At 40.6% G+C, this 25,410-nt stretch overlaps 1 protein-coding gene across 2 annotated transcripts in view; it reads left to right on the top strand.

The window, feature by feature from the left end:
• PIGU (phosphatidylinositol glycan anchor biosynthesis class U) overlaps positions 1-25,410 on the top strand; it is an 85,196-nt gene that overhangs the window by 28,695 nt on the left and 31,091 nt on the right. For both annotated transcript variants that reach the window (XM_025931763.2, XM_086702025.1), the window contains 3 exons: positions 3,977-4,086; positions 6,285-6,385; positions 23,458-23,555. In XM_025931763.2, the coding sequence (XP_025787548.1) occupies positions 3,977-4,086; positions 6,285-6,385; positions 23,458-23,555 (309 nt within the window). The remainder of the gene's footprint in view (positions 1-3,976; positions 4,087-6,284; positions 6,386-23,457; positions 23,556-25,410) is intronic.

Here is a 25,410-nt window from a genome sequence, read left to right as displayed (position 1 = left end):
ACACATGTTTACTATAGTTACTATGAATGACCAACAAATTGAGATGCTTACAATTAGTCATATGAATCTTTGACTTCTAAATCCAAAAGCTGTATGCTTTTAAGACAGTCATAGCTAATAATTAAAACTCTTACCAATTTCTTTAGAGATTTACCAACTCTTGTCTGGTACCAAGGATAAAGGGAGAAATGACAGGGACCTATTCTGGGTTGTGGCCCAGAGGAGAATGGGCAAGATGTGTATAAATGCTCTCATCAAGCATTTCTGAAACCTCTAAATTCCTTCCCCTCTATATTAAGCAAAAAGATACTTGGCCATCTAAGGTCACTTTCTATGGGGGAGCATTTGGTTTAGGTGTGTATTAATTAAACTTGGAAACTTGACCAGTGTTGGGAACATTGAATGAAGACTTTCTGGTGAGATACCCTGTTTTTTAACACACCAAAACATTCTGTTGTCACCAAGACTGAATTGAAATTTGGAGTAGTTTTGTTTCTCCATCCTCAGAATTCAGCCTATTGGAACATTAGGTTTCTTGGTCAGAACAAGAGTTTTATTTACACTGTGTCAAAAATTAACTTATTCTGAATGGCAGATTTTTGATGATGTGGATAGAGTATCAGCACATATCTTCCCCCAAATCTTCCCCACTTTGTCAGAATGGGCCCATAGCATGTGGAAGAATTTTAGTCTTGCTGGGATTTAAGACCAGATCCCTGGTAACAAAGCTGTGTCTGTACTCAAACGTGTTCTGGAAAACTATGGTGCAAAGGTGGGTTCCATTCCTAGCCCTTCTCCAGCTGTTAGCCTATGGAATATGAATGCTGATTGATTGTGACCAGTGGATTCTCACATTTTACATCTACCTTACTTGACAAAAGCATTGTTGTTAATCTAGTCTGTCCTTTGCTGAGATTGTACTTCCTATTTGGGACTCAGAATTCGTGTTAGAAAGTTGCTTGTAGTTTGAGAGAGAGTGATAAAAATGTGTCTTCCCTTAATGTGATTAGAGGGTTGTAAATTTGGAGCATAGACTCCTGAACTTGGAATGTGGTGAGGCTAACAGAGATGTGGGGGAGGAGTATTCACTACTCCACCTCTGGACACCCTAGTTTTGGGGGTTGCAAATTGGTATAGACACAGATTCAATTATTAGAAAAAGCTGTTTATTTGAAGCAGGGGAATAATGTCCTTGTAAAACCAAATCTTGTAAGGACAAGGAAAGGCTGCATAGAGAAGTGGATAGAAGGGAAAGAAAACTCCACCCTGGAGATTTATTTTTTAATTAAAAATGTCTATTGAAATACAACACACATATGGAAAAGTGCACAGGCATCTGTGTATGAGGTGATTAATGATCACAGAGGTAATGATCACTCAGGTAATTTCCTTTTAGGCCACTTTTAATCTCTCTTATGATAGTTTTAAATCTCATCATTGTCAAGGCTGCTGAATATATAGAAATATTTATCTTTGGATTTTAACTTGTACTCCTTAACCTCACTTATTTTTATACTTTAACATTTTCTTAGTGTGTGTGTATTCGCTTTTCCTTTGACTTTTAGTCATTTTCCTGTCTCTGACTGGATCCAGTGGGGATTTTTAAAAGGGAGTTTGGCTGTTCTTCGGGGGAGCTGAGTCAATAATTGGGACCATGAGGCCAGGCATCATGGGGGCTTTGCTGGTGAGCTTGGGGGGAGACAAAAAGAGATAGCAGAGAATCTGGGGACTGCTGACCTGATTGCCTTTCTCTCCTGCAGGCTCTCCTTTTATAAATCTTTCTGTTTCAAAGTATTTTGGAAGATTGGAGTTATTAGGAAGTACTTTTCTTTAGTTGTTGCCATAGGGTCACCTCTGCCCAGGATCTGCACATACCTGTTTAGCTGTCCCCATCCCTTCCTATAGTCCGGATGGCAGGCTTCCAGCCTGGGGACTGGGTCTGCATTCCCACCTGTATCTCTGGCTGCTCCTGGATTGACTCCCTGCTTCCCTTCAACAGGCTTCTTTGAGGATCTGCCCCCAGCCAGGTGGCCTTCTTTTTGCAGGAACTCAGGGACCCTTAGCTAGCAGGGCCTCCTTCCTCTACCACTGCTGCAGCTGTCCTCACTAAGTGCTCTGTCTGCTGAGCTGGCCCCCTCCTCTCTGATAAAAACACTGTAGTTTTGGGGCGCCTGGGTGGCGCAGTCGGTTGGGCGTCCGACTTCAGCCAGGTCACGATCTCGCGGTCCGTGAGTTCGAGCCCCGCGTCGGGCTCTGGGCTGATGGCTCAGAGCCTGGAGCCTGTTTCCGATTCTGTGTCTCCCTCTCTCTCTGCCCCTCCCCCGTTCATGCTCTGTCTCTCTCTGTCCCAAAAATAAATAAACGTTGAAAAAAAAAAAAAACTGTAGTTTATATATTGTCTTTTTAATTAAACAATCCCAGATGTGCATGGTAGCCTAACATTTACCGATGATAATTCCCACTGTTTAACCTGAACTCTCAGAGATGATCAAAGGAGGTTTTTGAAGGTTGTTCTGGTTTTCTGATTAACCCTTTACTACTAAATTTGTGCAAGAAATCTGGGCTTACCTGTGTTCCTGTGATAACTTCTCTACTTTTCTTTTGAATTGAAAAATGGATCTTTAAATTTTTTTTTAATTTTCCATTTAAAAAAATTCTGAAATACCTAAGACATACAAAAATATGTAAAGAATAATATGTACTGTGAACTTACTTCAACTTAAAAAATAAAACATTACACATAAAGTTGCCTCTGAGACTTTCATCTCCTTATTCTTCCTCTCACCAGTTACCACTGTTGTGAATTTAGTGTTTATTGTCCCCACACAGGGCCTTAACTTCTACTACTTTTGCATATATACCTAAATAACACGTAGTATTATTTTGCATGCTTTTAACTTTGTGTAAATGGTATAGTGCAATGTTCTGTACATGCATTTTTTTATCATTAAATCTTTAATCCTGCACACTTGCTACTCTGACATCTCTGCACTACTCTCTTTTATAATTGGTTGCAGCTTTGAATTTATCCTGTCGAAATAAGATTCTTGGGCCATTAAATCAGCAAGGCTACCCATTTGGGGTTCAGAGGCTTTTTCCATCTATAGTCTGACCCATGTTTGCTTATAGGGTTGCCTAACTTTTTTTCATTCTGGAGCACACCCATGAACTTGTTGGGACATACCAGGGGAAGGCAAGAGCTTTCCACCCCCATCTCACTCCCTCCTGACTCTCCAGCTGCCCAGCCACACCCAGCCCTCCTCCTTTTCTTCATCATGGCCATTCCCCACTTCCTCTGTGGGAGTCAAAAACTTGAAACAGGAGAACATGGAAGAAAACCTGAGATACTGTGACATTCAGGGGATCATTTTACTTTGCATGAAAATATTTCACTTTGCTGATGGAACTTTGGAGTTCTTAGGCCACTCATGGTAACTCTTCAACAGGGCTGGGAACATTGCTTTGCCATTTATTCATTCAGTCATTCAATAGATATTTATTGTTTGCTCACCGTGCCAGGTATTGGAAATTATTGGCAAAAACATGGTCCCTGTCCTCATGGAACTCATAGTCTAGTGAGGGAGACAGATATTAGTCACATAAATAAAAAAGTCATAACTGTGAACAGCGCTATGATAGAATGTGTATTAATAGGGACATTTTACCTACTTGAAGGGGGTTAGTGTGCCTTCCTGAGGAAGAAATGATTTAACAGATCTAAAGACTATGTGGGAGCTAATAAGGAAAGAGAAGAAGAGGTTGTTCCAATTCAAATGCAAAGGCCTGGGAGCAGGAGGGGTATGGCATGTTCATGATGCCAGAACCCAGAAAATGAGAGGTGAGGCGAGAGGTGGGTATGAGATGAACCTGGAGAGGTAGGGCCAGACCAGGTGGGGCCATGTGGGCCATGGAAGGACTACTGTCTTCATTCTAAAAGCAATGGGAAGTAATGTGTTTTGTCATTTTTTTTTTCCAGTTTAAAAAGCAGAAACTCCTCCTAGAACTAGACCAGTATGCCCCAGATGTGGCCGAACTCATCCGAACCCCTATGGAAATGCGTTACATCCCTCTGAAAGTGGCCCTGTTGTAAGTATTATTTGACAAAACAGGGCTCGGTGCCAGTGAATGCGAGGAAAATCTGATGAGACTTTCTCATGTTGTTTGTTGTATTTTTGGAGATCTGCGGTCTTAGTCATCAAGTACTTGCTGTGGTTCTGTTGCACAACTGGGGTTCTGGCCAGCAAAAGAGACAGAGCCATTCTGTCTCTTTTGGGACAAAGCTTCACACAGGGACATGCACAATCAGCCCTTCACAAATGCTTTTTCACTCCACGCTGATCTGGGCTCCAGCCTACTTGTAACCCATGTTTCTTTAAAAAAAAAACAAAAAAACAAAAAAAGAAAGTTCTTTAATTGTATATATGGATTGAATAAAATTCCAATCTTTATATGGCCATTATTTTGAGCATCTCCTATGTTTCATATACAGTTAGTCCCCCATTTGTAGTTTAGAAAACTATAGCTAGATAGACCCATCCCAGCTGGGTGACCAGTATGGGAGAGTGGAACTTATTGAAGCTCTTTAAAAGAATTCTCTAGGAGTACTCAGTGCTGCCTGTAAGTTCAATTCTTTCAGGTTATTCTTGTTTATATAGAGATAGGCAAATGTGAATAATTATTCAGTCAGCTCATAGTCATTGAATATGAATAATATACTAGCTTCTAGGGATATACTGTAAACAAGATGGGCAAATTTCCTCATGGAAAAACATGACCTTAGAACTTCAGAATTAGAAGGGGCTTGTGAGGACAGCTTATTCAACCCTCTGCTTTGTATGTGTATCTCCTGTTCAGTATTAGGTGGTGTGCAGCTGCTTTTTGAACATCACCTGCTATTTAGAAATGGCTTTCTTCCCCTCTCCCACCAAACAGCTTTCATTTCTATGTATTTCAGAAATACTAGCAAGAACTACCTAATTAGAACCAGAGGTTTAGCAACATTATGAATCCCTTATGGACTCATTTATCTCCTGGGGATACTTTTATAATAGCAGCAGCCATTTCTTTAAAGGTTGTATAACAAGCCTGTCTGTAATTCTTGAAAAAAAACACCAACAATTTCTGGGCCTTTGGTTTTTAGAACTGCTACTCTTACAGCCTTGGGAGGTATTGGATTTAAGGTCTTTACTGGTGAATAATAATTATAATCTCTCCCTGAGACACTGGTATGTTTCTTCCTATCTAATAATCAGAATTATGTAACTGGTTTCCCTTTTCACTTTGTCTGCCAGGAAACTCAGAGCCAGATTTGAAGCTGATTATTACAGTGCTGTAGAAAACCCATTTGGTCTTTTTTCCCTGGCCTTTTTTTTTTTTTATGTTTTTCCTGGTCTTGATTTTTTTTGTTTCTATTTTTATTTTCCTATTATTTTTTATTACCTGTTCTCATTTGAGCTGCCTCAAATCTTCTGAAGAAGAGGATAGAAATAAAATAATAATCTATTTTGACTACACAAGATTTCCCTATCAGCATTTTAAATTCATTGCTCAGTCCATTCCTTCCCACCTCAAGACAAGACTAGGTTTTTGAGCTTAATTCCTTCCAGTAGAAGTTCAAGATGTCCTGTGAAGTTCCATGACAACCAGCTCAATGAATTCAGTAGATACTTACCCTGTACTTGGGATCTAGCTTGGTGGATACAGCTTGACTACCAAGAGGGCTAAACCAAAGCTACTCTGACCTCTCAGAGGAACGGCGGTGGGGGGTGGGGGGGGGTATCCTGTGTCAGAGCTTAGGAGCCCAATTGAGGAAAAATTACCTCCTGGTTTTCAAAGACAACTGTAGCCATTCCTAAAATATATGGCTCTGTGGGAGTTGGTAAAATTTTATCACTTATGAGATCTGAAGTACTAGAAAGAACATAGGCTTTAGAGCCAGGAGGTACTGATTTTGAATGTATTTATTAACTTGTGAAGCCTTGGGCAAATTACTTAACCACTGAGTCTCAGTTTCCTCATCAGAGGAATAATGGTATCGCTAGTTTACTGGATCTCTGTGATGATTTACCACACAGCACAGACTAGGCAGTGAATGTTCGGTGTCTTATATTAATTGGTGCCAACACCATTTCATTCTCTTTACTTAAGAGAACTCATTTCTAAGAATTGCCTTCCCTTGAGTATGGTTTTAGTAAATCCCTTGACTTGCCTACCTGTGGTGGCCAGGACTCCCTGGTCCTTTGACTGGGATTACTGATGCCAATTTTGTATGTTTTTTCCCCCAGCTATCTCTTAAATCCCTACACGGTCTTGTCTTGTGTTGCCAAGTCTACCTGTGCCATCAATAACACCCTCATTGCCTTCTTCATTTTGACCACGATAAAAGGTAAGGCCCCAAAGGAAAGCCCAAAGCTCGGTCCCTGACTTGATTTGTGTAGGGTTTTGTAATACTTCTTCTGTGGATTAAAAAAAAAAAAATCCAACACTTAAGAACATATTTTTTAATTACACAAATAATACAGGATTATTATAGGAAATTTAGGTAAGCTAAGAGAAAAAAAAATTAGAAGATGCTGAAATTCTACTACTCAAGAGAGTTACTGTTAATAGAGTTGGAAAAAAACAAACAATGGGGCACCTGCCTGGGTCAGTTGGAAGAGCATGAGACTCTTGATCTTGGGGTCCTGAGTTTGAGCCCCATGTTGGGTCTACATAGAGATTACTTTAAAAAATAAGCAATTAAACTTTAAAAAACAAACAAAAAACTGAGAAAAAGCTTATAATGAGAAGAGCAGTCCTTTGCCTCTCTTCCCATCCCTAGTTCAACTTCAAAAGAACTACTTTCTGGCTTTTGCTGGTATTTACTTCCATATTTCTTTTCTTTTATTTTTTTCAAAAAATTTTTAATGTTTACTTATTTATTTTGAGAGAGAAAGAGAAAGCAGGGAAAGGGCAGAGAAAGGGAGAAATAGAGAATACTAAGCAGGCCCCATGCTGCCAGCACAGAGCCTGATGCAGGGCTCGAACCCACGAACTGTGAGATCATGACCTGAGCTGAAACCAAGAGTCGGAGGCCTAACCAACTGAACCACCCAGGTGCCCTACTTCCATATTTCTAAGATCTCATATTGCTATTTCATGAATTATATATTTTAGACATTATCTATTGCATTCCCATATGGGAGATAAAGATTCAGCTCTTTTGTATCATGTCTTCACTTCCCTTTTACCTAAGAGAAGTTATATCACAGTCTTGATTAAATCAGTAGTTGGTACCTATATTTTATGACACAGTATGTATTATTCATTGTTGGGCAAAGTAGTAACTATGATTACTTTTTCTTTCTTGTATAACCTTTTCTTCTTCCTGGGGTTAAAAATTATCTTTTGGGGGGGCACCTGGGTGGCTCAAAAGGTTAAGCATCCGACTCTTGGTTTTGGCTCAGTTCATGAGATCAAATCCCACATTGGGCTCTGTGCTGACAGTGCAGAGCCTGCTTGGGATTCCCTCTCTCTCCCTTTCTCTCTGCCCCTCCCCCACTTATGTGTAGGGTCTCCCTCTCTCTCTCTCTCTCTCAAAATAAATAAAAATTAAAAAATAATAGTAATAATAATTTTTTTTTGCTTGTTTTTGCTTAGTCTTTTTGTCCCTATCCCTATTTTCCCCCATTGTTCTGCTAGATCTATCAAGTGCCTAACAATAGTTTTTTAAAAATGCTTATTTATTTATGTTTAGAGTTTTAAAATTTGCTTGAGAGAGAGACAGAGTGTGTGAGTGGGGGACAGGCAGAGAGAGAGGAGAAAGAGAATCCCAAGCAGGCTCCCTTGTTGTCAGCACAGAGCCCAATGTGGGGCTTGATCTCACAAACGGTGAGACCATGACCTGAGCTGAAATCAAGAATGGGATGCCTAACGGACTGAGTCACCTAGGCACCCCTAAAAAATGTTTAAATTTTTTTTTTTTCAACGTTTATTTATTTTTGGGACAGAGAGAGACAGAGCATGAACGGGCGAGGGGCAGAGAGAGAGGGAGACACAGAATCAGAAACAGGCTCCAGGCTCTGAGCCATCAGCCCAGAGCCCGACGCGGGGCTCGAACTCACGGACCGTGAGATCGTGACCTGGTTGAAGTCGGACACTTAACCGACTGCGCCACCCAGGTGCCCCAGAAAATGTTTAAATGCATCAAATATTCTGTCAGTTCCATTTTTTATCTGAAGACTTCTCTCACACATCCTGCATCCTGCCCCAATCTTCCCTGTTTTTTTCTGGGCTTGGTGCAAAGCTGTCATACTGGGACTCCCCTTTACAATTCTCCTGTGTCATTTCCCTTCTTTCCTGGATTCCTTCTCTCCTTCATTGATTTTTTCCCTCTGTTTTGCTAAAGTGTTTCCTCTAGTAGTTTCCTAAGAAAGGGTGTAAGAGGTACATATTTTGAGTCATTCTTCGTCTGAACACAGTCTTTATTCTAGTTTAGCACCAACTTAATAGTTGGGGCAAAGTATAGAATTCTAGACCAGAAAAACTTTTCCTTCAGAATTTGGAGGTATTGCTTCACTGTCTTCTCGCATCCTGGTTGCTATTCAGCAGTTTGATGCCATTATATGTAACCTATTTTTTTCTGAAAGATTTAGGATCTCCTTTTTGTCCTCAGTGTTTTGAAATTTTATGATGCTATGTCTTGACATGGGTCTTTTTTAATTTATTATGCTTGGTACTTGGGAGACTCTTTCAGTATGGACACCAGTGTCCTTTAGTTCTAGAAGGTGTTCTTGGACTATTTTTCAAATTCTTTCCTCTCTGTTTTCTCTGTCCTCTTGTTTGGGACATGTATTGGATATTGGCCTTTCTTGATTGGTCTAATTTGCATATATTATTTTCAGTGGACTTTTCCATCTTTTTTTGCTTATTTACTTCCTCTTACTTTTGCTGGGATACTACTGTGTTTCTGTTTATTTTTTATTTTTATTTTTTATTTGAGAAAGAGAGACAGAGACTGACTCTTAATCAGGCTCCATGCTCAGCACAGAGCCTGATGTGAGGCTCAATCCCATGATCCTGGGATTATGACCTGAGCTGAAATCAAGAGTCATATGCTCAACTGACTGAGCTACCCAAGTACCCCACTGCTGTGTTTTTTAAATTTTTTTTTTTTTCAACGTTTTTTACTTTATTTTTGGGACAGAGAGAGACAGAGCATGAACAGGGGAGGGGCAGAGAGAGAGGGAGACACAGAATCGGAAGCAGGCTCCAGGCTTCGAGCCATCAGCCCAGAGCCTGACGCGGGGCTCGAACTCACGGACCGCGAGATTGTGACCTGGCTGAAGTCGGACGCTTAACCGACTGCGCCACCCAGGCGCCCCCCCCACTGCTGTGTTTTTATCTTCTAACTCTACTATTGAATTTTTAATTTTTTTAAAGTTTATTTATTTTGAGAGAGAGAGCATGAGTGAGAGAGAGGCAGAGAGAGAGAGAGAATCCCAAGTAGGCTCTGCACTGTCAGCATAGAGCCAGATGCAGGGCTTGAACCCATGAATTGTGAGGTCATGACCTAAGCAGAAATTGAATGCTTAACTAACTGAGCCACCCAGGTGTCTGAATTTTTAAATTGCATATATATATATATATTTTTTAATCTGTTTTTATTTTTTTATGCCTATTTTTAAGTTAAACTCTATGCCCAATGTGGGGCTCAAACTCATTACCCTGAGATCAAGACTCACATGCTCTACCGACTAAGCCAGCCAGATGCCCCTATTTTTTTATTTTAAAGTTCTTTCTTTGTCTCCAGTTGTTTCTTTGAAGCATCCTATTATTATTTTATCACCACAGTATCCTCTCTTCTCCCTTTGAGTTTTGGTTGGTTGTTTTTTTTTTTGTTTGTTTGTTTGTTTGTTTGTTTTTTAGTTTACATCAGTTCTAAGCACAGTCCCTTTGTCTTCCTGGACCCCCACTCCCCACCTGCCCTTTTTCTTTTCCTTTTTGTTTTGGTCTTTGTCTTTCACATGGGAGGATTTTCTCTTATTTTTGATGATCCTTGGCTGTTTGTCTATTATTTAAAACTGAGGCACTAACACGTTCATTCAAGACTCTGTGAATGGGCAGGAATCAGGCTCACTGTAAGGAGATCTGGCAGTGGGCTGACCTTTTTTCTTGGAGGTATCCCTAAATGTCTTCATTTATAATAGGTTTTCTTTTCCTCTGGAATACTTTAATTTTTCCAAAGAAGAATCTTCCAATTTTCTGCCTAAGGGTAACCAAGATGAAGTTTTGGTGGGGTGGGGGGCTTATGTGACCAATTGCTAGAGTTGAAAGAGCAGGAACAGGGGCCACAACTGACTGCAATATAGAGACTTTATGTAATCTCATTCCTTTTCAGCCCACACTTCCTCTCAGCCCATTACTATGAATAGTATCCTCTAGACCTGTGTCTCTTTAGTGTTCTCTGAAACTGTAGTTTCTGGGGGTGGAGTAGAAGGTAGAAAGATGGGGTATGTAGGGGTAGTCATCGGACTGCACATAGATGAGATGTGACCTGGGGTTCTGACGTCTGTTTCAGCTTGATTTTCATCTCTGTACCCCCACCTTCCATAGTACCTGATGCCTTCAAGGTGCTGAGTTTCTTGGAAGTTCTAGGGGGTGAGTTAGCCTGATTTTTGTTGCTGTTCCTGTCCCTAGGCCATTAAACTATAATTTCTTCCATGTGGCTCAGTCATTTATCCCTCTTTCACCTGTTTCCGCTATTGTATTAAACTTCATTTTGCTCTAATCCTCTCTCTTTTGTTGTTTAAGACTAGTTTTATTCCTTTATTGTCATTTTAGTGAGGTTTTTGGAGGGAGGATATGCATGTGATCATTCTACCACTTTTAACTGGAATTCTTTTAGCATTTAGGGTATATATTTCCAGACTTTTTCCCTCATTTTTCTTTCAGACTTTTAAATATTACTGTTATCAATCAACTGTTGCTACAAAAATTGTTGTTTAACAAATTACTCCAAAACTCAGTGGCTTAGAACAACAATAAACTTTTACTTGACTCATATATCTGTAAGTCAGTCAGGGGTCAGTTGATCTAGGTTACACTTGGCTAGGCAGTTTGTTGGTTTCATTGGGACTCATTCATGTACCAGTGGCTGGCTATAGTTTGCTAATCTAGGCTGGACCCTTCTCCACATGTCTGTCATCCTGCTGGACCAGGGAACTGAATTAGGCATGTTCTTTTCATAGTGAGAGCAGAGGCACAACTGTGAGCAAGCCCAATCAGGCATGCAGTTTTAAGTTTCTGGTTATACCACATGTGCTAACATCCCATTGATCAAAACAACACCTGGCTGAGCTTAGGAGTGGAGACTTCCATCTTGTCCACAATGGAAGGGCGCTGCAAAGTTCTATGACAAAGAGCCTGAACACAGAGGGGGTGGAGAATTGAGGTCAATAGTGTAATCTACTATGTATGGCGGTAAACATCTAGTCTGTCTTTTTTTTTTTTACTTTTTTTTTTTTTACTATTTATTTTTGAGAAAGAGAGTGTGAGCTGGGGAGGGGCAGAGAGAGAGGGAGACATAATTTGAAACAGGCTCCAGGTTCTGAGCTATCAGCACAGAGCCTGATATGGGGCTGGAACTCATGAATCATGAGATCACGACCTGAGCCCATGACCTCAGCTGAAGTCAGACATTTAACTGACTGAGCCACCCAGGCCACCCCGCCCCATCTGTCATTTTTAATGGCTGCATACTATTCCATTTTATGGATGCAATGTGTAGAAATTCTTTAACCAACTTCTATTAAATAGGTAATTTTTTACTTTTCAGCTGTTTAAATAACACTGCAATTGGTTTTCTATTGTATAGTAATTTCCACACCATGTACAGTTATTTTCTTATAATGAAGTCTTGGAAATAGAATTATTGTGTCACTGAATGTATATCTTCTTTAGGATTTCTGAAATTTATTGCTAAATTGCCTTCAAGAGTTTCACCAATTTATACTCTCTTAAGTATATGAGAGTCCTTATTTCACCACCTTGTTGCTGACTAGTTTGCACACTCAGGAAATGAAGAATCAAAAGGTGTACATAGAACTTTTTACTTAGAGTTTACATACCCTTTCTAGGGTGGCATGAGAATGACTTAGGTCGTCATAAGACATTGTTTCTCTTTGCAGTGGTTGTGGGTAGTCTTTCTGTAGGCTGTTTAGTTTAACTTATTATTCATGACTAGATATTTTCTTGTTATGAAAATTGTGGTCATTTTGTCAGAAATAACTCTGAAATAGTGAAGACTCTTTGCTATCTGTGAATACTGCCTGCCTCAGTCCCTGTTTCCAGAGTGTTGGGCTCAGGTAGATTCATTGATCAAGATGTCTGGCGTCCATTAAAATAAGGACTCTAGGGGCGCCTGGGTGGCTCAATCAGTTAAACGTCCGACTCTTGATTTTGGCTCAGGTCACGGTCCCAGAGTTGTGGGATTGAGCCCTGTGTCAGGCTCCACGCTGGGCATGGAGCTTGCTTAGGATTCTCTCTCTCCCTCTTCCTCTGCCCCTACTGCTCCCCACCCCCCCCCCCAATAAATAAATAAAGACTGTGCTGCAGCCTGGCAGAAGGGACTGAGCACCAGCCTTTGGAAATGCCACCTTTAAAATAGCCAAGTACAACGATGGAAAGACTGAAGACATAGCCTCTGAAGTTACATGTAATAGGAATCTCACACAAAAATGTGAAATATGCTGTTTTAAAAAATGTCTTTTGTATGTTTTTTTAAATCAATGGAAAGGTTTTGGGAGAAAAACATGTGAAAAAGTTATATGTATCTCTTATAGCCACATTGTTTTTGGTTCCACAGAACAAAAATCTTTATATTATATCCATATTTCTGTTGTATGAATTCATAGACATTTTTATAATGTTATACACACAATTTTGTTTTACTTTTATCACTTATTTCATGTGAATTTTGTAGTGTTGGTCACATATTTGTCAGTTTCTTTGAATCTAAATTTAGTTTTTGTTTGTTTGTTTTTGGGTTTTTTTGTTTTGTTTTGTTTTAATTTTAGTAGTTCACCTAAGTAGTTGAAGTACTTGGTAAGAATAAAAGAAATTCATTGGAGGTGCCTGGGTGGCTCAGTCAGTTAAGCATCTGACTTCAGCTCAGGTCATGATCTCATGATTTGTGAGTTCAAGCCCCGTGTTGGGCTCTGTGGTGACAGCTCAGAGCCTGGAGCCCATTTAGGATTCTGTGTCTCCCTCTCTCTCTGCCCCTCCCCTGCTCATGCTCTTTCTCTCTCTCCTTAAAAAATAAATAAACATTAAAAAGATTTTAAAAAAGAATAAAAGAAATTCAAATGTATAAAATGAGATGTAAAAGTCTTTCATCAGCCCACCCCACCTCCTCTTCCATTTCTTAGTATGTTCGTCATGGAGTACCAGACCTCTTCCATTGTTGGCAGCTATACACAGAGGCCATCACAAATAATAGTCTGTTAAAATCTGTTAAAATATTCAAAGAATTCTATTTTAGTTGTGTCTCTGACCCATCCTAACTCTTTGAGTGTATTAATAATCTCTACTAACAGAATATACAGTAAAGTTGGTTCACTTGTAAAATCTGTAAGTCACTTTTCTACATTGCACATTTGCACCATGTAATTAAATTTTAATGAAATTAGGAAAGGAATTTCATTTAGAGAAGAAAACAGGATAATTCACAAAAAAGGAATATAAATGACTAAAAAATATGGAAAAATACTGAAGTCCATAGATAATTAATAAAAGCAAATTGAAATAACACAGGCTTATTTTTTTCCCCCTTTCAAACTGGCAAAGATTTTAGAAGATAATTCTCAGTGCTGACAAAGGTGCTATCAAATAGACATTCTCCCACATGGCAAGTTGACTTAGAAATTAGTACAGGCCTCTTGGGAAACAGTTTGGCAGTAGTCTTAAAATTTTTGTACTTTTGATTTATTCTGCTTATGAGAACCTATCTGAAAGCAATGCAGAAATACAGGTAAAGCTTTATGATACAAAGTCATTAATGCAGGATGATTTATAATGACTGGAAAAAATGGAAAATACTTCAAAATAGAGAAATGGCTACGTAAAACATGGTTTACCCATGTAGTTCAATCCCATACAGTTTGGCCATGCACATGGTGCTTAAAAATAATTGTAGATTGTGTGAGAATACTTATTTTTTAAGGCAGAATACAAAATTGTATATTTAAAAAATTTTTAATATTTATTATTTTTGAGAGAGAGTGCGAGCTGGGGAGGGGCAGAGAGAGAGAGGGAGACACAGAATCTGAACCAGGCTCCAGGCTGTGAGCTGTCAGCACAAAGCCTGATGCAGGGCTCCAGCTCACAAACTGTGAGATCATGACCTGAGCCGAAGTCGGACGCTTAACCAACTGAGCCACCCAGGCGCCCCACAAGATTCTATATTTTAATAAAATATAATCTCAACTATGTTAAAACAACAACAAAAATAGTTTCCAAAAGAGTGATGCTTGTTTCTGGAGAGTAAGCTCATGTTTCTATTTCCTTTTCATACCTGTTTTTTTTCCCCAAAGTTTCTTCAGTGAGCACATAATTAAAATTAATTTTACCTGACTGATAAGAAGTTAGGGACAGTGTGGGAATGCAAGCTGATGCAGCCACTCTGGAAAACAGTATGGAGGTTCCTCAAAAGACTAAAAATAGAACTACCCTACAACCCAGCAATTGCACTACTAGGTATTTATCCAAGGGATACAGGTGTGCTGTTTCGAGGGACACATGCAACCCCATGTTTATAGCAGCACTATCCACAATAGCCAAAATATGGAAAGAGCCCAAATGTCCATCGATGGATGAATGGATAAAGAAGATATGGTATATATATATACAATGGAGGATTATTCGGCAATCAAAAAGAAGAAATTACATAATCAAAAAGAATGAAATCTTGCCATTTGCAACTACGTGGATGGAACTGGAGGGTATTATGCTAAGTGAAATTAGTCAGAGAAAAACAAAAATCATATGACTTTACTCATATGAGGACTTTAAGAGACAAAACAGATGAACATAAGGGAAGGGAAACAAAAATAATATAAAATCAGGGAGGGGGACAAAGCATAAGAGACTCATAAATGTGGAGAACGAACAGAGGGTTGCTGGAGGGGGTGTGGGAGGGGGGATGGGCTACATGGGTAAGGGGGTAAGGGGCATTAGGGAATCTACTCCTGAAATCATTGTTGCACTATATGCTAACTAATTTGGATGTAAATTGTAAAAAATAGAATTAAAAAAAAAAAAAAAAAAGAAGTTAGAGACAGTGGAAGAAAACTTGGCAACTCTCTTCCCAGACTTCCATGGAGCTAGTGTCCCACAGAACAGAGTGGCCTCATTGGCTCTGTCCCCTTCTCCTACTTGCTCTCCTCTGGCCTCCTTTGTGACAGTCCAGGGTTAGCTGGGACACATCGAGAGCTACAGGCCAGGACAGGGCCCAGCCATTGTATTACAACGTCCTTTTTGGGGTGTTGGCTAGCAAGCAGGCCTAAGGGCAGGGTTGATGTTATTTTAGTGGAGCAGTCTGGGTTTCATTTCAAAGGTTGGGGCTGTTGGTCAAGGGCTACCCTGCGTTTCAGTGAGCTAATTAAAATATTCCATCCCTGTGAAGTAGTCTTTATTGGGCTTTAAAAAGGAAAAAAAAAACAGATGTTAATAGGTAGTCCTGAGATGTTTCAAACTAGGAATTCCTGAGGTTTGCAGCCCAAGGACCCTTCCAGCTCTCCTTGTCCCACCAAAAGAGGTGTGTGTGACAGGACTCGCTTCTGGAGGAAAAAGAAGGATCAGTACTATCAGAGGTAGTGCTTGGTGATTAAGAGCTCAGGCTGATCTGATGGCAGACGGATCTGGTAGCTAATTCCAGCTCCTCCACTTCCTGGCTGTGCCACCTTGACCAAGTCAGTGAACTGTTCTGGGCCTCAATTTTCTTATCTGTAGCATGGGAATTGAAACAGTTCCTATGGCGTAGAGCAAATGTAAAGAATGAATGAAATGGTGCATGTCAAATATAGCATGGGATGGGGGATGTACTAAGAGCTCAGTGAATGATGATGCTGGTTGCTAATCTTTATAATATCCTCTTTTTTAAAAGATCCCTCAGGATTGACAGGGGCTCCCTGAGCCTTCTGGGGAGAACTTGGAGGTTTAAATGAGAGATTCTCTTCCTGGAGCTCAGCCCTGGAAGAACAGTTGGAGAGTGATGATCCTGAACCCATCCATATGGGGTCCCTCTAGGGTAAAGCTCTGCCCATGAAGAAAGTCCTAGAGGACAGGACCCTAGGATAAAGCAGTCTGGGTTTTTTGTTTGTTTTGTTTTGTTTTGTTTTGTTTGTGTCAGATCAACCCAGTTTCAAAAACTGCTAGTTTCTAGTTACCAGTTCTGTAGCCTTGGGCAAATCACAAAGCTTCAAGAGCTTCAGTTTGATCATATAGATAATGTCTGCCTCATAGATAAGCGGAAGAATAAGCAAGAAATATAAAACACTTAGCATACTGCCTTAGCAGAGCCCATTCAACAAATAGTTGCTTGGCTTATTATGATTTTTATGATACGGGTGTGGATTGAGATCAAGAAAGTAACCTAGTGATGCAGTTAAAGCGAGTGGGGTTTGGAATGAGACTGTCTGGTTTCAAATCCTGTTATTATTATTCACTTGTTTTGTGACCCTGGGCAAACAACCTTTCTGTCCTTCAGTATCCTTTTCTATAAAATGGGAATAATAGTAGTACCCACTTCATAGAGTTATTGGAGGGACTAAATAACTTAATATGTGTAAACTGCTTGCAGTTATAGCAGGAGAATGTGCTCAATAAATTATTATCATCACTGATGTGGATGGACTACTCCGAGACAGCCTGCCCCATTAAAAGAGTGCTTGGCAACGAATTTGGTATAGCAGACCAGGCCCCAGCATCGGCTCCTCCTTCCCAGCAATCTTGCTTGTTGGTTAGGCCCTAGTGCAATTTCCTCTTCTGAGGGAAGATGTCCCATGGGACCTTTTCACCACATTTCAGTCTGTCCCACTGCCTGTCCTGGTATAGGTCACTGTCCATGACCCCTCTCTGCTCATTCCACTTGTAGTCCGTATCTTGAACCAGCCCCCAGAGCCCCACCCTGTCTACATTCCTGTGCTATCCTGTAGCTCTGCTACCTATCCAGGCCCAGATTGCTTCAAGATGCAGTCCCTGGAGGCATTGTTACCCCACGTCTTGCCAAGGCTTGTCTTGTCCCCCACCCTGACACAGGTAGAGAGTTGGAAAACATACTCAAAGCTAGATGGGTAGGTAATGAAATTCCCTGAATACTGTAGCCAGTGTACATGAACATTTGACTGATTTACTTTAATACTCCCATCCTAAGCCCAGAGACTAGGGCTGGGACAGAAAACCTAGTATCTGAGCTGTACCAGCAGAAAAACAGTAGATTATCTTTTTTTGGCAAAACTCATAGTCCTCTTGGAATAGTTCCTCCTGGTTAGATGAACAAGATACCCTAGGTCTTGTCCAGATAAGGCTGCAGTTTCAGACGTTATGTGAAATGTCATGTCTAGGCCTGTAGCTGGATGCTTTGGGGTCATTGTGCAATCTAAGTCTGCTGTCATCTGACCCCTACCTACCTGCTTGCTGAGACTTTGTAGATTAACTGTTTATTGAAGTATAACATAAATACAGAAAGTGCATAAATCATTAGTGTGCAGTTCCATGAATTCTCACAAAATGATGAATAATCCACACTCCAATTAAGAAACAGAATGTTGGGGGCGCCTGGGTGGCTCAGTCAGTTAAGTGTCTGACTTTGGCTCAGGTCATGATCTCACAGTTTGTGAGTTCGAGCCCCATGTTGGGCTTGTTGCTTTCAGCTCAGAGCCTGGAGCCTGCTTCAGATTCTCTCTCTCTCTCTCTCTCTCTCTCTCGCTCTCGCTCTCTCGCTCTCTGCCCCTCCCCCACTCACGCTCTGTCTCTCTCACTCTTAAAAATAAATAAACATTAAAAAAAATTTTTTTTAAGAAACAGTGTTGCGGGGGACCTGGGTGGCTCAGTTAAGCATTCAACTTAGGCTTAGGTCATGATCTCGCAGTTCGTGGGTTCGAGCCCTGCATTGGGCTCTGTACTGACAGCTCAGAGCCTGGAGCCTGCTCCCAATTCTGTGTCTCCCTTTCTCTCTGCCCCTCCCCCGCTCACACTCCGTCTGTCTCTCTCTCTCAAAAATAAATAAACATTAAAAGAAAAAAGAAAGAAACAGAATGTTGGGGCGCCTGGCTGGTTCAGTCGGTTGAATATCCAACTCTTGATTTTGGCTCAGGTCATGATCTTGTGGTTTCATGGGTTCCAGCTCCACATCGGGCTCTGCGCTGACAGGGTGGAGCCTCCTTGAAATTTTCTCCGTCACTCTCTCTCTCTCTCTCTCTCATAAATAAATAAACATTAAAAAAAAAAAAAGAAACAATATTACCAACATCCATAAGAGCCCCTTTTGTGCCCTCTTCCAGACATTCCTCCCAACTCTCACCCTGTTTTTGCCCATCAGGCTAATGACAGTCCCATCCATGCTCAGTGCACCCTTCTGTCATCTGTCGCCCTCCTGCCTGTGCACATGCTGTTCCCTTGGACTGCTGGGCCTTACCTAAACATTGTTCAAAACTTAGGTGTCATTCCCCTGATGGGCTAGCTTCATACTTTTCTCCCTCCATATTTTGCCACTGGTTACTGGGATTTCCACAAGGACAGAGACTGTCTCAGTCGCCAGTTTCCCTGGCACCCAGCACAGGCTTGGCATAGAGCAGGCACTCCAAAATGTTTGCATATTGAATAGTTTGTCTAAAATACTTGAAGTCACCTTTTTCTTTCTTTCTTTCTCTTTCTTTCTTTCTTTCTTTCTTTCTTTCTTTCTTTCTTTCTTTCTTTCTTTCCTCTTTCTCTTTCTCCTTCCTTCCTTCCTTCCTTCCTTCCTTCCTTCCTTCCTTCTTTTCTTTTTTTTTTTTTGTCTTTTCTTTCTTTCCTCTTTTAGTAGGTTCAACACTCAGCATGGAGCTTGAACTCACTACCCTGAGATTAAGAATTGCATGCTCTGGAGCACCTGGGTGGTTCAGTCGGTTAAGCATCCCATTTTGATTTCAACTCAGGTCATGATCTCATGGTTCATGGGACCAAGCCCCACGTTGGGCTCTGTGCTGACAGCTCAGAGCCTGCTTGGGATTTTTTCTTTCTGCCCCTCCCCTGCTCATTCTCTCCCTCTCTCTCAAAATAAATAAATGAGCTTTAAAAAAAAAAAATGTATGCTCTACTGACTGAGCCAGCCAGGCACCCCACCTTTTACTTTTCTTCATCTTTCCTGACCTTGCCCCAAGTACATATCATCATCCTTCTGCTTTCCTAATCCACCCACCATGCCCCTTCTAGCTTTTTTCAAAACACATCATTCCTGAGTCTCTTGTGTGTCTTCATACTCCCCCTCACTTTTGCTCAGACTATGTATTTGCCCCATCCACACCTGCCCCAGCATCCCACACATCAGGCTCCTGACTGTTGTAATGCCATGTTTCTGCCCCCGGACCACAGGTCTCCACCATCCAATAGTTTACTCCACAGAGAGCATTCTCTGTGCCCAGCCTCTTTCCCCAAGTCCTCAACTTCTATTCAGTAGGCTCTGTTGTTTTCAAGTGTCAGATTTCTTTTGTGCTTTGCCCATGTTTCATTACCTGTGTTTTACACTTCCTAAGTTCTCCTTCCTCAAGAACATTGGTTTCAACTAGACTTATAGGGGTGCTCCGTTTAGCAATATATACAAGTATCAAATCATTATGCTGTACACCTGAAACTTATACAATGTTATATGTCAGTTATATCTCAATAAAAAAGAAACATTGGTTTTCTTTAATGTGCTTGGATTTTCAAAGGGATTCATATGTGTCACTGAATGATACTCATTCATTCATTCATCAGGTGTGCCAGGCACTGTGCTAGGTGTTGGAGATTCAAAGTGAAGAGGGGTTTATTGCCCTTGAGAAACTCATAGACAAATGGGGAGAGAGAACAACATTAGCAAATTATTATAAAGACGGTATCAGTATTGAATGAGGGTATTGAATGAATTTAGAGAATGGACACTGGAATCATCTGAGTGGTTTTGTTACTTAAAATGATAATGTTACTTAACCTTCTGTTTCTGTATCTTGATTTCTTTACCTGTGAAAACAGAGCTTTCACAAGGTTATTGTGATGTTTACTGAAGGCTTTTATGTTGTTGTTGTTGTTGTTGTTGTTGTTGTTGTTGTTTGAGTTCAACACTGTTCTGAATACAGAGGAGAGGTGCCTGACACCTAGTAAGTGACCACTGTTAGCTGTAATCACTATTGTTATCATCTCTGCTTAGGCCTCATTAGAGAAAGTGACATTTTAATTGTCCACTGGGAATGGGTCTGCACTAGAAGGAGGGCAGGGAAGGATAGCTTGGGCAGAAGGAATAGGCTGAGAACAGACACAGGAATGAAAAGGCATGGTGTTTCAGAAATTAGGGAATGGTCCAGAGTAGCTGGAGGATGGGGTGGGTGTAGGAGAACAGTGAGAGGTGGTAAAGCTGGAGAAATAAAATAAGACCCAGATAGTGAAGGGCCTTGTTTGCCGTTGGAGTTTGGACTTAATCCAGTAGATGAAACAGAATCATCAGAAATGTTTAAAGAGAGGCCTGTCACAATCTAATCTGTTTTAGAAGGATCCTTCTGGTACTTCTCTGGAGGATTACATGGGAGGAGATTGGGGAGACCACTGGGGAGAAGGAAGAGGCTGCTGAGAACGTGTGGCAACAGATGATGAGAGCAGGAACTGCAGTGGTGGATGTTCCAGGGGTCGATCAACAGGACATGACTGGTAGAAGGAGTGTGGGCGTGGAGGGGTGAAGGGTCACTGCAGTAAGCAAGGAGATGTTGCTGCCACTCACTGGTAGAGAATAGCAGAAGGAACAGATTTTTCCTGACTATTGATTTCGTCTAAGGAAGGAAGAGTGCTTCTTCCCAATCCAGGGAGCAAGTCTCTGAAACTCATGAGTCCATTCTATAATGCTATGAGCGCTTTCTTCTCTATTGGCCCTTATAGATAGTCAGCTGCTCCAGACAAGTAATTACTGAGCTCAGGCAATTAGGACAGGAGGTGACTGTGTTTATTTCACTCCCTGGTGTCTTCTGGGAGAGAGAGGGGTGAAAGTCACATGTTTGTTTTCACCACTTTTATAAGAATGGATGGAGTTGGAGCATTAGCCTCCCTCCTCTGGTAAGAGCCTGTTTCTCTTGCACCCCAGTCTCTATAGAAAGTCATGTTAAATTTAAAAGTTCTTTCCATTTTTTTTTCCTCCCTTAGCTGGTTTTCCACACAATGTCATTCAGATTTTGGCCAAGTCAGGGAATCTTGAGCCCAGCTTAGCTGTCAGACTCCAGAACAGCCCCTTCTCCACCACTGCCATCTCCCTATCTCAGAATTGACCTGGTTCTGGTTCTAGGTGTCTGTGGCTCAGCGGGAATGTGGGGGCCTCTGCTGGTGGCACAGCTTGGCTGGGCATGATCCTGTCCCTGCTCAGTCATGTTTACAAGCACCCTGGACACAGGACATCATACCTGGCACTGATCAGCAATGCAAAACAGCCCAGCCCTTAGAATTCTGTCGTTGGTCTTTTATTTCCAGCTTCCTCCTTTTTCTGCCTTCCTTCCACTTTCTTTCAACCAGGAATTGTTCCTAGCTGATGAGTTTCTTTGGTTTGAGGTATGAAGCCCTCAGAGTTCTCTTCTCTCTACTCACTGTCCTGTAAAGTAGTCACATTTGTAACCCTCCTCTTCCAAGGTGGCTCTTAGATCAAGGAAATAGACTACTTTGGTGGGCAAAAAATCCTATGGATCATGTCCTTCTGTTTGTTTCTGGAGCTGGGTTGGGAGAGGGTAAAACTCCTGAGTGGAGTTACTGGTTACTCCTTTAATGAAACACCATTGAGAGGATATCTTATTTCCGGTAAACAGTTGACCCACACTAATGAGAGTGACCACAAGACCTGTCAGTTATGAAACATTATCATCACAAGATAACAGCCTTGAACTGTCAATCACTCTACTGATTTCTGGGCCACTCTGAAACCTCTGTTGCTAATTTGTGTTCTCTAGCTTTGGTTTTAGGGTACTGTGTTGTCTAAAACATCTGAAAAAGAATAGCTATTTGGTTTTTTAAAAAAGAAATCAGTTTTTTCTTATGACATAAACAAAGGATGTTCATTATAGAAGACTGAGAGGGATGCCTGGGTGGCTCAGTCGGTTAAGTGTCCAACTATGGCTCAGCTCATGATCTCACAGTTCACGGGTTTGAGCCCCACGTTGGGCTCTGTGCTTACAGATTCTGTGTCTCCCTCTCTCTCTGCCCCTCCCCCACTCATGTTCTGTCTCTATCTCTCAAAAATAAATGAAACATTAAAAAAATTTCAAAAAAAGAACACTTAGAAAATACAGAGAAGCAAAAATCAAAAAAAAATTAGTAATCCAACCACTGAGAAAAAAAACCACTGTGAACTTTGGGCCTCGTCTTTTAGTCTTTTTTTTTTTTTTTTTTTAATTTACTTATGCATGTGTTTTTTTTTTTTTAAGTTTATTTATTTATTTTGAGAGAGAGAGTGCATACAAGGGAGGGGCAGAGAGAGAGGGAGAGAGAGAATCCCACGCAGGCCCCGTGCTATTCATGCAGAGCCTGACACAGGGCTTGAACCCATGAATTGAGAGATCATGACCTGAGTCAAAATCAAGGGTCAGGCACGTAACTGACTGAGCCACTCAGGCATACCCTGCATGTTTTCTTTTAAATGAGATCATAGTGTGTATCTCTTTTATAACTTTCAATTAATAGGATGTTATAAATATCTTTCCATGTCATTGCAAATTTGTTGTAACATCATGTTTAATAATTCCATAGTGGGCCATTTTATGTAGGAAATGGGGAAATTATTAATAAAAATTAATATACTTTAATGGTAAACACATGACCTGAAGATAGTCCATAAGGAAAGGGTATTGTAAAATAGAGATAGGTTTCATAGCTCTGAATTGCTTAAGCAATAATTGTGGACTTAGTTGATAAGTTAAATTGGACATAGATATTAATAGACTTGATCCCTTTATTCAGTCTGAAAATTTTACAGGAAACATACTTGAGGGGTCTCAGGTTGCTAAAGGTAAATGGTTTTGAGTTCTTAGGTTTCCTTTCATGGGAAATCAATCTGTGAGTTTGCATAGCACCTTGTGCACCAGGAGATATTTGACAAGAGCTTATTTGACCAGTTACAGAAAGTTTCTTGCTTTTGGGACTTGCTGAGTCTAATCCTGATTGATAAAGCTGGATTATTTCTTTCTTTTTTCTTTCTTTTTTTTTTTCCTTTTACAGGTAGTGCCTTCCTCAGTGCTATTTTTCTTGCCTTAGCAACATACCAGTCTCTGTACCCACTCACCTTGTTTGTTCCAGGACTCCTCTATCTCCTCCAGGTAAGCACTTGCTGGTCAGAAGCCAACACTCAAGTGACATTTAATACATGGCCCAGTCACTGCCTGGGGCAATGAAGGGCATGGCTCAATAAAGGCAATGGGACCGGGTCCCTGTTTCACATGTACTTGCTTCTAGTTGAAAACACAAACAAAGAAACTTGACTAACTTTAAACAAAATGGGCGTAGTGACCATTAAGTTCTAATTATGCATAACATTGCAAATGTTTAAGTGTATTTCATTTTATGTGTGTGTAGTTGGAATCTACCAACCATCTTGCATTTTCCTTCTCTCATCTAATATTCATAGACCCCTCTCTAAGCTCATTTTTAAAAAACTTTTCTGTATAACAGCACTCATCATGTAAAGTTCTTGTAGGAATTAAACGTTGTGGGTGTACGTAATGCAATCCTGGGACCATGGTGAGTGATCAATAAATATTAATTGAAGAATACAGATTGCTGACATTTACTGAGAACTTACTATGTCTGACACTATACTGAGCACTCTGCAGGCATCATTTCATTTCAACCTCATAAGAACTTTTGATGTAGGTCATAGTGTTAGCCATGTATTAGTCTATTATTAGCCATAATACATCCATGAATTGCAGCTGGAATATTGGCCGGCATAGTTACTTGCCTAAGGTGACATGGCCAGCAAGTGACAGTGCTGAGATATGAACTCAAGCATCCTGATGCAAGAACTTGCCCTCTGACTGTCTGCCTTTTCCACACCAATGAGAATACACATATTTCCTCAAGAGCAAGTAACCATTTTCAGGTCCTGCATGGTCCAAATCCATTTTTAGAAGAGAAACATTTCTTGAAAGTGTACAGAGGACAGTGCCACAATTCAAACCAAGAAATATATGATTTCAGAGCTTTTGTTCTCAATTATAAACACTGTTTCTGGGGTGCCTAGGTGGCTCAGTCAGTTAAGTGTCCTATTCTTGATTTCAGCTCAAGTCATGATGATCTTATGGTTCATGAGTTTGAGCCCCATATTGGGCTCTGTGCTGATGGTGCAAAGTCTGCTTGGGATTCTCTCTCCTCCTCTCTTTCTGCTCCACACCCTCTCTCTCTCAAAATAAATAAGCCAACTTAAAAAAAAAAAAGCACTGTTGCTAAAACTGAGTGTATACCTCCATTTATTGGAATAGGCTATATGCTTGTCATTTTAAGTGACTTCATAATATGTCTTTGTCTTGATGTACACAGTGATTCATGATTAGCTTGGTCTTCATCCTGTTTAGGGAATTTGAGATATGCCCTGGTTGTCATTGATATAAATAGTATAGAAAGTTAGTTTTCTTTAAGTTATTTCCTTAAAGTATGTAACTCCAGGTGACTCATTGGACCCAAAGGTGTGAGAATTTTCTTAGTCCTTATTATGCAAGACCAGAGTGTTCACCAAAAAGCTTGAGCCCATTTGTAGTACCACCAAAAGTATCTAGAGTGAACCATGGGCGCCTGGCTGGCTCAGTTGGTAGAGCATTCAACTCTTGATCTTGAGGTTGGAAGTTTGAGCCCCATGTTGCATGTAGAGGTTACTTTAAAATAAAATCTTTAAAAACAATAAAATAAAATAAAGTGTAGCGAAACATTTCCTCCCAGGCTGCCAGCACTGGCTTTTCAAATTTGAGTTATGGTTGCTAGTCTAATAGATGTATCATTGCACTGTGAAGTTATTTTGCTTTATTCTCTTTCTAGATTCTTGTTGAATCCAAGAATTTTTCCACATAATAGTATGCTGTTTGCGTTTCCTTTATTACTTCATACTTACAGTTCATTCTTTAGAAAGCCTGAGCACTAGGAGAAATGGATACAACCATGTGGGCTCAATTCCACAGCCCT

Source organism: Puma concolor, chromosome A3 (genome assembly GCF_028749965.1).
Source record: "Puma concolor isolate L17-30 chromosome A3, mPumCon1.1.hap2, whole genome shotgun sequence".
NCBI lineage: Eukaryota > Metazoa > Chordata > Mammalia > Carnivora > Felidae > Puma > Puma concolor.
The sequence above is the reverse complement of the archived record's forward strand: the minus strand, read 5'-3'. Positions and strand labels throughout refer to the sequence as shown.